Source organism: Candoia aspera, chromosome 5 (genome assembly GCF_035149785.1).
Source record: "Candoia aspera isolate rCanAsp1 chromosome 5, rCanAsp1.hap2, whole genome shotgun sequence".
Taxonomy (NCBI): domain Eukaryota; kingdom Metazoa; phylum Chordata; class Lepidosauria; order Squamata; family Boidae; genus Candoia; species Candoia aspera.
This window is the reverse complement of record NC_086157.1, coordinates 86,120,132-86,136,694: the sequence shown is the minus strand read 5'-3', so window position 1 is coordinate 86,136,694 and position 16,563 is coordinate 86,120,132. Positions and strand designations below refer to the sequence as shown.

At 36.3% G+C, this 16,563-nt stretch overlaps 1 protein-coding gene across 2 annotated transcripts in view; it reads left to right on the top strand.

The window, feature by feature from the left end:
* The window catches only part of CD200R1 (CD200 receptor 1), a 33,075-nt gene extending 19,566 nt beyond the window's left edge, over positions 1–13,509 (top strand). The window contains exons 1-6 of one of the 2 annotated variants that reach the window (XM_063305657.1): positions 3,262–3,470; positions 6,120–6,422; positions 8,039–8,281; positions 9,190–9,304; positions 9,937–9,994; positions 13,178–13,509. In XM_063305657.1, coding sequence (XP_063161727.1) covers positions 3,389–3,470; positions 6,120–6,422; positions 8,039–8,281; positions 9,190–9,304; positions 9,937–9,994; positions 13,178–13,261 — 885 coding nt within the window. In that variant the 5' untranslated portion in view covers positions 3,262–3,388 and the 3' untranslated portion in view covers positions 13,262–13,509. Of the gene's footprint in view, positions 1–3,261; positions 3,471–6,119; positions 6,423–8,038; positions 8,282–9,189; positions 9,305–9,936; positions 9,995–13,177 lie in introns of those variants that run through there. The other variant, XM_063305659.1, reaches the window with a different exon arrangement.
* The last annotated feature ends 3,054 nt before the right edge of the window (positions 13,510–16,563 follow it).

The window sequence follows — 16,563 nt, the reverse complement described above, 5'->3', positions numbered from 1 at the left end:
GGTCTATAACCTGCCTACCTGCTTATTAGATCCACGCTCTGACTGGCTGGTGAAGATTGCCTGAGAGAGGGAATGGTACGCCTCCTTCTCAAGAATCCTTCACTAGACCCAACTATTCCAGACAATTTTCATCCAGTCTCCAACCTTCCCTTTCTGGGGAAGATTCTTGAGAAGCTGGGTGGGTTACACTTTCAGAGGGCCCTGGAGGATCTATACCATTTTCAGACAGGTTTCAGCCCAGGACTAGTACTGAGACAGCATTGATCACACCTGTTGATAAACTCTGGCAAGGCAGGGTAGTCAGGTATAATCAGTATGCTGCTAATACCCAATTGTGTATTTCAGCCCAGGCCTTAAGGCTGTGGGTGACTGGATGGGAAGAAAAAGGCTCAGTCCTGTCAAGACTTAGTGGCTATGGACCACACAGATCTGGACATGCCCCACCTTTAGTCCTGATTTATGAAATGGTGGCTGTTCTTCTCTGAACATTCTTTTTGAATTGTTGAGATTGACTTATTTCAAATTTTGTGTGTTGTATACTACCCAGAATTGTAATAGACTTGGGGAGCTTATAAATTACAAAATAAAATAACTATATTGATGACTCCAGATGTTTCTATGGGCAACCAACAAATTTGGTGAGTTTCAGTGATATCCAGTTGTTGCTTTGTTATTTGATGCACTGAGCTTTGCTATTTTTAAAAAGAAGAACTAACATGACTAGGGTGGATTTAAATTGCAATAAATTCGTGTATTCATTGAGATTATTTCAACTCCACATTCCTCAGCAAACACCAGTCAGCTGGGCAGAAAAAAAGAAAAGGCCGTGATCTCCCATTGCAATAGTATGCCTGAGTGTGAGACTAGGTCTGTATGAAGCTAGAAACTCGGTAAGAGTATGAAATACTTGCAAAAACTGAATGTGTGTTTCAGAATGAGAAGATAGGAGGATTGTGTCTATGTATGTAAGTGTATGAGAGTGGGTATGCATATATGTGAGACGGTAGGTAAGGAGTGACTGACCCTGGTTTTGATTATGTGACACCAGACACACCACTGGCCATGCCCATTGCTGGCATGCAGATCCAGCTTGTGGGGGAAGCTGCCAATCTCTATTGAGATGCTCCAAGCCACTTTGATCTTTATTATGGTGTCTTCTAGATTTAAGGCTGATGCTGAAGAGGCAGACCAACTGGAGTAGCCTAGAGTATCAGCATGTAATCAGATACCTGAGGCAACTTCAGGCAGGGACATTCACAGGAAGAAGTAAAAAAACAGATGAGGTTTGAGTTGAAGTTATGAATAATTATGAATATGTTATGAATATAAATACTACATACCAGTGCCCATGTACTACCCAAATTAATTAGTGGGTCTGCTCACACGTTCTTTGCTACCCATTAACCTCCTTGTCCTAGCTATCTTTTAAAATATTAATTAATTAATGATTAACAGCAAGGTAGGATGCTGCCTTCCTACCTTAGGAAGGGGACGCGGTGGCACTGCGGGTTAAACCGCTGAGCTGCTGAGCTTGCCAATCGGAAGGTTGGTGGTTCGAATCTGCGTGACGGGGTGAGCTCCCGTTGCTAGTCCCAGCTCCTGCCAACCTAGCAGTTCAAAAACATGCAAATGTGACTAGATTAATAGGTACCGCTTCGGCGGGCAGGTAACGGCGTTCTGTTCAGTCATGCCGGCCACATGACCACGGAAGTGTCTACGGACAAACACCGGCTCTTCGGCTTTGAAACAGAGATGAGCACCGCCCCCTAGAGTTGGACACGACTGGACTTAATGTCAAGGGAAACCTTTACCTTTACCTTAGGATGCTGCAAAGCACAGCAACAGCCTCAAGCACAACCTGTGTTTCTAACAATGTTTCTGATTTCCATAAAGACCTTACAAGCATTCTTAGAAAATAAAATGATAGATGGGGCAGGTTTGTGTTACGTTTATCTTGTAGATGAGCATTTTGCGCTTTGCCACATCAGCTATGTCAAACACTCTATGAGGGTGTCCTCTTTTCCCACTGGCCTAAAAACGGTTGGGAGAGGGCAAAAATTGTTGTAGCTTTATCGTATGGACAACATACTTAAACATACTAGGATCAGGAATAGGCAAGGGCAAACACCGTAAAACTAATCTTAATTCCCATTTAGTGGCATCTGCCATTTATGTGTATTGTTATCAAGGGCATCTTGGCAGAAATGCTGTTTCTTAGAAAACTAAACTCTGATTATACCATTCTGAGTCATGTTAGTGGAAATTAATGCAGTTATTTCCTTTGTGCAGCTTGTTTTGAATCTTAAACACTCACTAAAGTAATGTGAGTAGAACCATCCTCAGTGCCTAATTTAAACATTCTGGTTTTGTTTTTCTCTCACACTTCTTCTTTGTAATGTTCTATTTCAATATTTTTGTTCATGAACTTTGCAAAATACAGTACTGGGGAAGCTTGAATATTTTAAAAAAGGTACAGTAGTCAAATTTTTCTTACTACACTGTGAAAATGTAGGGAAAATGGCAACAGTGATGTTTTGTTGACTAAGACAATGTGCTCTATCCATAGCATCTTTCATCGCACCCAAGGCAGCAAGCTAGTTTAGGGAGCTCAGAGCAGATCATGTAGCTTCTCTTGCTCTTTCCTTTTAACAGAGAAAAAGAGGTGGGGAACTCAGGAGAAACAGCCTGGGAGGGGGCAGTCATTCCTCCCCTCCGGCATCATCTGCCTGAAGGGTTGGCTAACTCTGCCTGATTGTGCGGGCAGCCCTGAATAGTGAATCAAGCCACTGATCAAATTTTCAGGAGAACAGTAGACTTCTTTTTTCTGCCTATGAAATAGAAAAGGAGGTGATCACATCTATTGCATTTGGCTTTTTAAGTTGCTTTCAATAGTTTTAATGTTCTTTTAAAGTGCCAGTAAGTTTATGATTGATTTCTATGTTTTTATATATTAATCATATCCAATTTGTTAAAAAGCTTTGCAGTTTTTGTGAAAAGGCATGATAGCAATTTTACATGGAGATCAAAATAAATGCTTGTTATTATCAATCAAATATCATTCGCTTGAAGCAGACTCTGTTTTGAAACAGGGCCTGGATTCAGCTGGCCGCCTTTTTCTTTTTCTTTGAATTTTATTGGAAAAACTTATCTTCACAAGACAGCAGCTTTGTTTAGGGAACAAATAAGAAAAATGCTTGATCTGTTTCCTCAGTGATCACATTTTGACTGTAAGCACAGGAAGTCTTGCACAGTTGACAGAAATTAAAGGATGTTGAAAGCAATAGGAAGATGCCATCTGGAATAAAAAATGTTCTCTGAAAGTTGCTCATTATAACAATGGATAGTTGTACAGCAGAATGGATCAATTAGGGAAATGATTGTGTGAACCATGGAAGCAAAATGCGGAGCTTTTATTATGAAGATTTGGGGTGCCTGGACCCTTCTCACTATTATGGTCATGGCAGCAATTGGTAAGTCCAACGTGTTAAAGACAATAAATATGTTCTCTTTTCTTGTAACATCTGCCTCTCTGTTTTGCAAAGGGGTAGGAGATTTTGCAAAAGATCTGGGACATGTTTAGAAGCCAAGTAATTTTTAAAGAAAGAATATTTTGTAAGTAGTTGTCTACCCCTACATTCCTAAAGCAATGGATCTTGCTTTATTATGCTGAAAGTAGGTTACGATCTCATGGTGCAATTTTTTTTCTTATAAAATGTGAGCATTGTAGCATGTACATTTTTTGACAGAGACTCCTCTATCTGATGATAAAAGAATAGAAAAAGAATATAATAATAGTATATGCCAGGAGAATGAACATATGGCGACTGAGGATTTCAGCTCCACTTCTTGTAAAACAAGGGAGAACTTATGGTCCTCCAGATGTTGCTGGACTACAACTCCAGGAATCCCTCATTGTTGTCAATATTGGCTGGGGCTGCTGGGAGTTGCAGATCTACAAAATCTACAGGGAACAATTTTCCATTTCTGAACTTTTCCCACTATATAAGCAAGTTATGAACATGCTTTTGTTTCAAGCCAGTGAAGAAATGCATTGATTGCACACAGACAGTGTTTGCATATAAACATCGATACAGAAAATAGCCTGAACGCAAAGCTTTCTATAAAGCTTTAAGTAAACTGATTTTCAAACCTCTCTTCTCCTCTTCTTTCTCCTTGTTCTTTTCTATCAGGCACTTAGCATTCTAAACATTATACCTAATTTAGAGTTTTAAAACATGTTAATTTTATTCCTGTCCGTTTCAGCCAGTGATTTTCCTGGATATAGATTGCCTGGTTGATTTAGACATAGCAACCATGGCATAGTTTGATTTCTAGTATTGAAGAAGTCAGTGGAGCCTAATTGGAATAGGCATTATCTTCATCATTCTCCAATTTGTTATGGCGTTATATGTGTGTGTTTATAATTATAACCTGAAGAGTCATAGTACAGTGACAAAATGGGTAAATCTGGGTTATACATATGTACTTAGTACTTATTTATTTTACTTATTTATTACTTATTTGTTTGTTTATATTTGCTATTTGTTTGTTGATATTCTTATTCTATAATTCCTCCAAAGAGTTCTGGGTTGTATACATTGTTCTTTCCTTACATATTTTATACCCACAACAATCCAGATTATGTTAATAGATGGAAAATGGCCAGCTCATGCTCTGAACATTACAGTGGCTGATGAGTTGAAACAGTATCTCCTTGGTTCTAATCTAAACGCCATGCCATATTGATTTCACATCACTATGTATACATGCCTAATGATGCATGCCCATTTAATGTGAAAACTGCAATATCTAGTTGAATTATTCTGGAAGCCACTTTCATATTTGACTCTAATATATAACAAAGATTTAGTTATTTTCATCTGGACTATAAATCAGGCACTAGGCTTCCTTGTTTAATAAGTACCTGCATGTTACTTGCCAGACCAATAATTTATTCAATAATTGTACGTTACAGTAAAGAGTATAAATTTATGGTTTTATGTTATGACTCTTTATAGGGTTATCCCTATCAGGAGAGATCCTTCAAAATAGTATGGTATCTCATCAACATTTCATTTAGATCAAAGATGTTGTCCAAAGTTATTACTCTGCTTGTAGGAGGTAATGCCATAGTTATTAATTCAGTAGACCAAGCAGTGCTGTCTATCTATGTCCAAATAAATAAATGTGGTCTGTTGTGAGGAATGAACATTTGTCAAAAGAAGTGTGCCTCTGCATACTTGGATATATGGAAATTTATTTATTTATTTATTATTCAAATTTCTATCACTGCCCATCTCCCCCCAAAAAGGGGAAAATGAGAGTTAGATATGTCAGGAGAAACAAAAAAAAATAAAATAAAGCTGAACACAGTGGGAATACTTAAGTATGTGGTAAAACTTGAAGATATAAAATCATAAATGAATGTGTGCTGAATGATACAAAAATGAGTGACCAGTGTGAAAGAAGTACATTCAAGTGGTTTGGCCATATAGAGAGAGTGAATGAGGGAAGAATGAATGGGTTGAGAAAAAAGGCTGACAGAGAAAATTATGGTTGGATGCAGTTGGTGAGATCCTGAAAAACAGAGGGGTGAGAACGCTAAAGAACAAAATGGCGGTGGATGATTCAGTGCAGGAATGCGATAGAAGCAAGGGTGATTTGCAAGGGTAGAAAAGTAGGGAGAGGTATAGTGAATGGTTTTAATGTAAATTCAATTTAGTTAGATTTCAGTTCATTTTCTCCTTTAATTTCTTCCTTTACTACTTCTTAGTCTTTTCCTATGCTTTGCATAACTTAGCTTATTCTGAAAGGCTATAACACACAGGGTGCTCGGAGATCACCGGAGGATTGTACTCTTCGTTAATATGGTTTTTATGGTTTTTATGGGTTGTTAGCTGCCCAGAGTCACATCTGTGAGATGGGTGGCTATATAAATCAATTTAGCAAGCAAATAAATATTGGCATATGGATGCTCTTTTGTGGGGAAATCTTACTAAGATAATAGGAAAATCACCTTCTAAAAGTATCTTTTGTGGGCACTAACAGGCCAAATTGTAGTATGCAACATCTCTCTTATCTCCTGTTTACCTATAATAATTCTTTCTATACCTTTCTAGATAAACCTGATATATCTGCAACGCTTGGAACAACGATTGAATTGCACTGTCCTTCAGAAAGATATAATATGACAGTATGGAAGGTGTACTTTAAGAATGGAACACAATGCTATCTATCATTTAAGAGAGAGAACAATACCATAGCCAGGAACTGCAGTATGAATATGGATTGGGTGTCTAGACCAGAAGAAGAGTCTGCTGTTCAGATAAAGTCATTTCAAATGTTCAGTGAAGGAATGTATAGATGTTTCATTGCTACTGCTAAAGGAATGTTAAACAATGAATATAAACTAACTATATTAGGTAAGAAACAACATATTTAAAAGCATAATCTTAGATTGTTATAGTCAGAACTATTATATTTTTTTTTCCAAAAATTTATATCATTATTTTTAGATGATATCTCAAAACAGTTTATAATATCATTAAAATGCAAACTGTAAAAACTACCAACAGATCTTTTAAAATGAAATGAAAACACACCATCACTACTCTTGATCCTCCTCTTATTACAGCTTCTAGTTTGATTACTACTGCAAGTCATTAACATATAATTATTTTTAATTAAATTTGAATAAATAAATAAATATAATTATTTTAATAAATAAGCACAATGTAGAATTGCCAAGGTCCTTGTGGCTGGCAGTGGGATGAATTTTCAGAATGAAGTTTCAAATGAAATTTATTTCAATCTAGTTTTTAAAGGGACTATGAAACATATTTTCAGGATTAATACATTTATTCTGCTTTTACTTGTTCCTGTAATATCTTGTTTCATTAATGCAGTGTTTCTTAACCTTGGCAACTTCAAGCTGTGTGGACTTCAACTCCCAGAGTTCCCCAGCCAGCATGTCCCATTTCTAGGCATTCTGTAGGAAATGTGCACCATCCTTCTGGTTTCAGAAGTGGGGAGTAGTTGCAGATTGTTATGGAGTAGCAGCCACCTTTATTCTGAATGATTATCTGCATTTAAGCACCTGGCAAAATGTAGGAATTGCTAATTCTTGAGAGGATAAGGAATTTGAAGCTCCATATTCCATATTTTTCAAAAGCCAACATGCAATAATCCTATACACTCATCATGTCCTTTAAGGCCTTGCTATAGATATTCTTAGGATATTTTGGTATAGCATAGATTCAATAGAATATGAATGCATTTATATTTCTATGCACATTGTTTCCTGGAGCAGGGCTAGATCTCTCAGATGTTATCCTTTCATTGGGTTAATTGCTCATGCTCACTCATGGAACATTTGACCTGTGCTCCAACCCATCTTTCCTGATGCTATTTTCTCTCAAAAATCTGTGGGGAGGCTTTCCGTGATGGTTTTTATGAGCAATAGAGGAATTTTACTATCAGCACTGTGCAACTGACCAGAGAGGATTAACACAGGGTTGACTGATGATTAATTTGTGATGTTCCAAGAATGGAAAACGTGCTAAGGGGAGGGGGAAGAAAGGAGGGAGGGAACACCCACTCTGCTTCTCCAGAGTGGTGGATGATCAAGAAAAAATTGATTGATTTTTTTAATACCTCAAATGTTCAGGAAAGAAGGAACATATGATTGAAATCTCTGTACGTTCACAAACAGAAAACCAAGCTAAGAAAAGAAAAACTCATCCAAAATTAAAAACATTGCAGCAACCTGAGTGTACATATTATTGATTGCTCAAAATACATGGGTTTTTCTAGCAACTCCTACTTCTCAAGGTTATTAGGTGTGTTCCTTGTGTTTTCAATGTAAACATTGATATTTTCCTGTTTTATCTATCATATGCTTATTGATTAGGAATTTCATTTTGGAAATATGATAGCAGGATGCCTCTTACACTGAATGGGTACTAGTGTAAATCCTGACTAAGACTTATCCCACCATGCTCAGTAAATGTAACTAATTATTTCTTATGTCCCATTTTAGTGCCTCCAAAAGTGTCCTTGACTCACGAGCATGGCACTGCTGTGTGCAAAGCGGCTGCAGGGAAACCAGCTGCACAGATCTCATGGAATCTACCAGGAGACTTTAAAACTGTGTCTGAAATATTACCAAATGGCACAAAGACCATCATCAGTACATATAATTTGTCAAAGGTTAAGGAGGATGAACTTACGTGCTTCATCTCCCATCCTACTTTGAAAAAGTCCCTTATCTTAAATCTATTAGGTAACTTTAAGATTCTAATTATCAGTCTCACTTGCCAAGCCACATTGGTTGACACTAATACATTGGTCTCTATTCTCTGCTATTTTAAATGAATGAATAATCAGTAATGTATCAGGCTGTCTATCTAGCCAGTGCTATTTACTCTGACAGACAAAGCTTTTTAGGGTCTTTCCTATCATCTCCTTTTAATTGGAGGTGCTAGAGGTTAATCGGACCTCCTGCATGCAAGACAAAAGATCTACTGCTGTTCTTCCCTAACTGGACTGATCCTCCTGCAATGATTCTTGCATGTTAATAACTGATTTAAATATTTCTTTAATTATTTTATGTTAATTGCTTTGGCAATAGGGATGGGGAAAAGGGCTTGCTTATTATTAAACTATTGAGAGTTATTTAAGGAAGGTACTAGTTACAAAATTATTTAAGGAAGGTCATTGAATTTCAGAATGTAAGTTAGAACTAACAGTAAAAGCTGTTAACACTAGAAGGAAAGTACTCTTTAATATTTGCTTCTTCAAACAATTAGCGTAGCTAGAATATAAGTGATTCCTTCTGTTACATTAAAATAACTCCAATTAAATTGTACAGATTAAAAATTCCATTTACTTTTGTGGAAAGATTGGATATTTGCAATCCTGTTGTGTACCATTCATATTTATTGCTATGGGTTCTTACAGTTTAAAGAAAGCGATAAAAGATTTCTCAATGAATACAAAATATTGTGTGGCTTTGAACACAAAATATATATAAAAGCCTTAAAATGACTTTTTTAATTAGAAAAGAGGAACCTGCATAGGAACATATCTGAATTATAACCTGCTTTTTTTCTGATGCCTTAGTTGTCAATTCAAACTATGAAGTCTACAATCTCTCCTACTTATTATTTCTCACACTTTGCAAATCTTCAGATAGACGTGAAGAAAGGGAACATTCTACAATGACAATTCTCTATAGCTGTCTTACTGGTCTTTTGGGAATTCTTGGATTTTCACTTTCCATCTATCTCTGGAGATTCTGTGGACGGTACGTATACCAAAGTTTTAACCTAAATCATGTCATGGTTTTTTCATTATTTGCCAGAGTTTGTCACAGCAGCATTTGTGGAGGCAGAGGGGGACGAATTTGGCAAGATGGCAGGCAGAGCCTTGCAATGCAAGCCCCACCCCTTTAGAACATGACACCCACACAAAAGAGGTGGAGCTTGCATCATGTCACTCTGCCTGCCCCTCCCTCTGCCCTTGCAGACACTGCTGGGTCACCATGAGCATCAACTCAATAGATCTAATAGATTCACTGCTGCACTTTACTAATGCAGCAGTGAATCTATTACACTTTGAGGGCTACAGTGTTGCTCTTGTAAGGAAATGTAAAATGAGGGGAAAAGCGAAGCGGGGGGGTTGTGGCAGAATGATGGTAATTCTAGGGCTGAAGATCGGATTATACTACAAAGGAAGTGGTAAATTGTCCATTCATTTTAGCTCTGCAATCTTTGTATCTTTTCTTATGAGGATTGGGTGGTAAAACTGAAACATACTTTGCTATAAGTGATATAAATTTGAGATTCCATCCCTTTGATTTAGTAAAACTCATTTGCTATGGCATTTATTGGGAGAAGGGGACCTGACTGTATTTTCCTTCCTCCTCCTTTATATCAGCCGAAGAAAAATCATTGCAACTACAAATGTAGAAACAATTTCAGGACAGAACGTCCAGGTAAGACCAAGGAAATAATAATTGATCTATTTCAAACTAGTCTTTAATTTTTTTTAAATTAATTGTTGGCATTGTAAAGGTCACAGTAACTTTAAAGAGGTCCAGGCTGTGGTCCACAGCTGCTTGTCATCATATTAAGGCATGGGGAGAACACTATTAGATACCTTTAATAATTAATTACTTAATTTCAATAATTACTTAGATTTAATTGTGAATTAACTTAAATCAAATTTTGCTTATGCCCTGACCCCAGCCATTTTTTGGAGTACAGCATCTGGCGATGTAGCTTAACAGGTAAATGTGTCTCTTGGCTTGAAAACAAGCTGCCATTCCCTGATTATACCAGGCAGTATACAAGCAGGTCTAATACCAAAGTCGAGCTGGTGAGCCACATTCAGGTCTGTGAGTTGCAAGCAGTGCAGTTTCAGTCCACAGAATACTTTGTCTCAGACACCTCAATTGATGGACCATTGATGGTGAGATACGAGGAAGGAAATTGTAAGGCTTATGATACAGGCTTATTTCCTTAGTCAGAGGTATGCTGAATTTTAGCCACCACACAGAAACAGCAAGTTTTTTGGCCAAAGTGGCTGCTGCCCTTTCCAAAGCAAGAAGGAGACTCAAGCTTACAGTCATATTAATCAAACAATAGCCTTAATTATTGTGCCATGTATATTAACTATTTTTTAGACATTCTTCTTGGTATGGCCTCCCTCCCTCCCTCTCAACATCCTTTATTTAAATCTTGTAACAACTTTCAAATTTAAATACTAATTTTATCTGCTTGGTTGACATAAGTTTCATAAAGGAAATAACAAGTGCAACAAGCAATCAGGACTGAGTAATAAACAGCAAACTTCAAAAAAATCAGCTTCCTCTTAAATGGGTTGTTCAAGTCATTAATGTTTATTGACATTATCTTAGTTTGACCTATGTTATCCTTAATTTACAATTTAAGAATTTTATAGATTACAGTTATATAGGCTTGGCTTTGCCTATTCTGATTTTGAAGTTTCTCCCTGCTGTTTATCATACTTAGTAGACACTTCCTGATACAGCTTCCAATAATTAGTTAAAATCTTTCATTGAATAAATGAACACTTTCTCTCCATCCATCAATACTTCCAACTGGAATGGAACCATACACCTATGTTTAATATGCTGCTCCTATAAATATGATGTCAAGAATGTAAAGACTTTATGTTTCTTAAGCACATCTTGTGATACAACTGGTAATAATTTCAATATTTTTACCCACTTTTAGCAGAATAGTTTTTTTACTTCAATTATACTATGGCCTCTTTAGTTCTTAAATATGTAAATTTAATGAATGCATCTCATGGAAGATTTCCTTTTTGAGCTACAATGGAATTCTAAATATATCTTGAATCTGCATCAAAATCCAAATAATTTATGACCAGGTTTTTTCATATCTTCAAATAAGCTTTCCCTTCCAAAATCTTGTATTCCTCTAAATTTCAAATTCTGTATACAAAGTTCAGGTTCTACCATTTGTACCAGTCATATATTTTATTCATCTGTCTTTTGAATTCTTTGTTCCTAAAGGAAATTCTCTATCTGTCTTTTATCTGTGTCTACATCTTTTGGTAATTAGTCATGTTCTTGTATTCTTTTTATCAAAACCATAAATCACTGTTTCTCAACCTTTGCAACTTTAAGATGTGTGGACTTCATCTCCCAGCTGCTGGCTGGGGAATTCTGGGAGTTGAAGTCCACACATCTCAAAGTTGCCAAGGTTGAGAAATACTGCCACAAATATTATGTCCCTTTCAGTCATAAAGTAGTGTAATTAAATGTTCATATATTCTCCTTTTCTGTAAACATTTGCTGCATCTTTTCTTTACTATGCTTCAATATTTGTTGGATGATGCCATCACTTTTAACTATCTTAGTTTCAAGAACCTTCATTTGATTTGAAAGAATAGCTCTTAAGTCTTCCAGTGTAAACAATGGAATGTCAACCTTGACTCTTGCTGAGTTTTCTCCCCTCTCTTAATACCTGATTTGGAAGTTCCTGTAAATAGTCTTTTCCTGCTCATTCTGACACAGTAATTATCAATGGTGATGCCCTTAATAACAAACAAAAACAACAAAACAACAAAAACAAAAATAGAAGATTATCCCAATAATACCTATTCAAGCAGCAGGACAGTATTTGAAATAACACACAATATGGAACCCAATTTAATCTTTTTTATATTAGTACATACAAATGAAGAAATAAACAGTTTGAACAAGCTATACCTATAACGGGCAATAATATTATCTTACATAGTACCATGAAAGCTTTAAGATGCTGCTTTCACTCAATTAACCTTATGTGTTGAAATTCCTTCAATAAGTTTATTTTCTTTGTGATCAACTCTGAAATCCTAGATTCAGCCTTTTTCAATGTAGTCATTCAACTTTGTCACTTTCACCACAACTATATCAGAGTGGTTGTGTCTTAAAGACACCCTCAATAAGGTCCAACAGCTGCATCAAACAGTTTTGTTAGCACATCTTCTGCTGGACTATTCTCCAAATTGTTTTTATTAACTTAACTTCAGTGGTGCCCAGCTCTTTGAGGCTGACAAATTCATGAAACAAGTATCACTTGGATTTCTGGAATGATCTTTATTGCTAGTAATGTAACAGAAAAGGTGCCATTTTTGAAATCCCCTACCACTTAACTTCAGGGTAGCTATACTTTCAAGTATTCCAAATAAAATGGTTTTTTGATGTGAGAATACTGGGGTTAAAAGGAAATGAACAAAAGAAAGAAGAAGCTTCTTTTTGTAAAAAAGGAAACAAAAACAAAATTTATTTGCTACTACCCACAATGTGTAGCTATGCTTGCACATAAGGTTTGGGGATGTAATTTGGGGGGGCTGGGGATAGTGTTTAATGTAGAAGTCCAGATGTCACTTGTGTTATAAACATGGACTTAGTAACTAATCATAACGATTAGCATCTCAGTGTGTTTTGTAAGGCAAACGTGCAATCATCTAAAGGTGATTTTGTCATTTTTTCCCATCAGATATAAGACAAATATAAACAGTGTATAGAATGAAACAAGAGAAATAGACAGGGATATTGATGCTTCCATTTTTAAAGAATGCTTTAGAACTTTATTCAGAAGATGCAATGCCTTTTCTTCTCAAAATGTTTCCTTGTTTGTAGGAAAATGATTTGGAGCCATATGCTACCTTTGTGCAAGTGGAAAATGTAATCTACGATAAAGCATATAATTTCTCGTCAGGTTAACACTTCTCAACTTTCATTTTCAACATAAGACATCATCAGATTTGAACTGAAAGGGGAAGCATGTAAGGGCAAAATGCATAATTACAGTGAATGGCAACTGCTGTAACTTCAAACCAATCTCCCCACTGAACATGAGTACATTTTGCCTTTTCTCATTCTTGTTGTCACATGCCCATCAGCCTGTTTCTCTAGCTACGTTCTGCAATCGCTGGTTGATAAACCAGACAATTGGCTGTCTGCAAAAAAAACGCTGAGTAATTCTCCAGTTCTTTTTAAGCTCCACAGAATTCTTACAAGAACCCTACTGGCCTGTTCTGTACCAGGACCTTTCTTTTCCTAACGAAGACTGAAACATCAGAGTTTAGAAAGCTGATATGAAAGCCATGAAAAGTGACTATTCTTCCATCATCATTCTGCCTAAGAGTGAGCTGAATTTGAAGAGCTCTCAGGATTAAGTTAACACAAGATGAAGAATTCCTAATGAAATGTGTTTTACTTCCTCTGTATGGATATGACTAGCTCTGTGTTTCCATGTTCAAACGCTTTGCATTAGAGCGCCTACAATTTCTAAGCATTAAATTTAGTCTATTGTCTTTCAGAAGACTTGAGAAAGTACCCTTACTGAGATTTCGTAGACTTTTGGACAGACTGCCTGATTTTACAGTGGATGAGATTGCTATCATTAGAAGTGACTCAACAAGCACACAGCAGACTCTAGATGACTTGACATTTACAGTCTGAATGGAATAAGTGAAGGCAGTGGAAGGAACACTGAATTTGGTCAAAACATCTTCCTGTATGGTCTTGTCCTGACATTTTTGAAGTGTGATCATGACACAAACTAAATTGGGTTAACAGGAGGGCTTAGGGCCAATTGCCCATTATATGTAAAGACATATAAATAAACCTCAATTGCCACTTTTTGTAAGTAAGACCAGTTTTGACAGGATGTGATTTTGAACATACAGAGACTTTGTACAGAAAGCTCTAAGGAAGGATGTGTAATTCTTGAGGAATGGGGAGGAAGTTTTTGAATTTAGAATTTAAATGTGAACATTTTCTAATATTTTATTTTGAACTAATGTACAAAGAATTGAAATACATAGTTAACTGAATTTTGCAATACAGCTCACCAATTTAAAAGGAAAGTCTGTTAGAAAAAAGTCTTCACAAAAAAGATACATAACTATAAAGTAATATAAAAAATGCAATCATTTAGTAAATTGGCTTGCAAAAAAGTGTGTACACTAGGCAAAATTGCACACAAAATCCATATGATAAATGTGTAGCTATATGATCTACATTTAAAGGAGGAAAAATTAAAAACTGAAAGGAATGAAAGCATATAGATTCACCCAGTCCTATTTTTCTCCCTCCTTTCATACACTGTTCAAAACTGTCCCACATATTACTTTTTGCCACTGGGTTCCTTTCTTCTGAGGCTCTTGTGGACAGATATAGGTTTGGATCCTGGCAGGGAGAATGGCAGCATGTACAGTACGTAAAAATAACAACAAACAAAATACAGTGTAGTTTAAGAGAAAAACAACCATTTGAGATGTACAGCATATTGTTATCTCACCAATAATGGAAGCATATTATTTGCCCAAACACTGTTGCTATACTACAGAAAATGGTTGGCATTCAAATCTGAGATTCTACAACACTATATTACCATATTTGTCTGAAAAGGAGGTTATTTTTTCTCTCCTCAAATAATTACCTATGAATTGTGTGTGTGCGTGTGTGTGTGTATGTGTGTGTGTGTGTGTGTGACAGATTGGGTGGGGAAAAATCACCTTTAGGAACTTCAAATTATCAAGAGCCACTAGGTGGCATATTAGCCTAATGATCAATTAAATTGTGGGAACTTTTCCAAATGGTAAACCTGGGAAAAATTATCTTCCAGCTTTTTCTATTTCCTAGGGAGCCAAAGAAAAGGGATTATAATATTTCTCTCCCTCACCACCATTTCCCGCCATGGCATTCTAGACACATTTGGCAATAAAAGCTGAAATAAGGAAGCAGCATTGTTTAGTCATGGTGATACTGATTATGAGTACATTACAACATTTCTTTGAAAGTACTTGTTAAAAGTTAGCAAACCATGAACTTCTGTTATGTGATATAGGTAGATTGCAGCAGTGATAATTTATTTTACTACTATAATAAATAAATGACGATGTGTGTCTCCTGGAAACAGGAGTGTTTCAAATTGATTTTTTTTTTATTTAATACCATGCAGTTGCAAAATTACTAAGCATTATGCTAAGCAGGGGGAATGTGTGACCACAACTTGACATTGAAGTAAGTTTTTCTTCTTCTTCTTACTTATTAGAGGAAATGAAATAAAGAAATGATGAGTGGTTTTCCTAAACTCACCCAGAATGTTGTGGAAGAAACAGGACCTGTAGATACCAGACATACATTAGAACTTGAGAAGATATTATTGTAAGTGATTTTAGGGACTGGGGAAGCAATGGTGTCCAATGTGAACCCAGACAGCAGATAAACAAGGGTCCTTAGGGAACTCCACTATATTACTTTGAAAGAAAAACAGAAATGTCTAATCATAGTAACAAACCATACAAAATTTTATATACTGCATGTACAGTGTGTGTGTATATATATGTGTGTGTGTGTTTATGTATATTTATTTATTTTTCAAATTTTATCACTGTCCATCTCCCCCAAAAGGGGGACCCTGGGCAGTTTACAATAAAATTAACAATTAAAACCATAAACGTATAAAAATACAGTACGAAATAGCCAAATATAAATAGAAGATAGAAGTGGGTACAAAATCCAAGTTGCGATAAGATCTAATTCAGTGGGGAGGGTTCTACAGCACCCGCCATCCCCAGGAAGAACTATTCCCTTTCCCACCCCAGGCGACATACACATATACATACTCTGCGTTTGTGTGTGTGTGTGTGTGTATCCATCCATCCATCCATCCATCCATCCATCCATGAATGACAAAGCGAGGGGGAAATTCCATTGCTGTATAGCAGCATAGCTACCAGGAAGAGCCAGGAGTCACTGTTTATTTCTGTTTAGGAGGAGAGGTTCCATCTTGAGAATCTAACCAGAGTCGCCAATAGTAAGGAATACTATAAGTGATAGCCAAATGAGTCCAGATTATTTACACTGTGATCCTTTCATTGCTTTGTTAATACATGCTTTTTGCAATTTCATTTAAAACTATTATCAGCTAGTTTGAAGAATTTTTGTGAAGCATAAGGTGGGGTATTACAAGCATGCGCCCCATTTCTGAACAGCAAACCAACATATACTCTTTT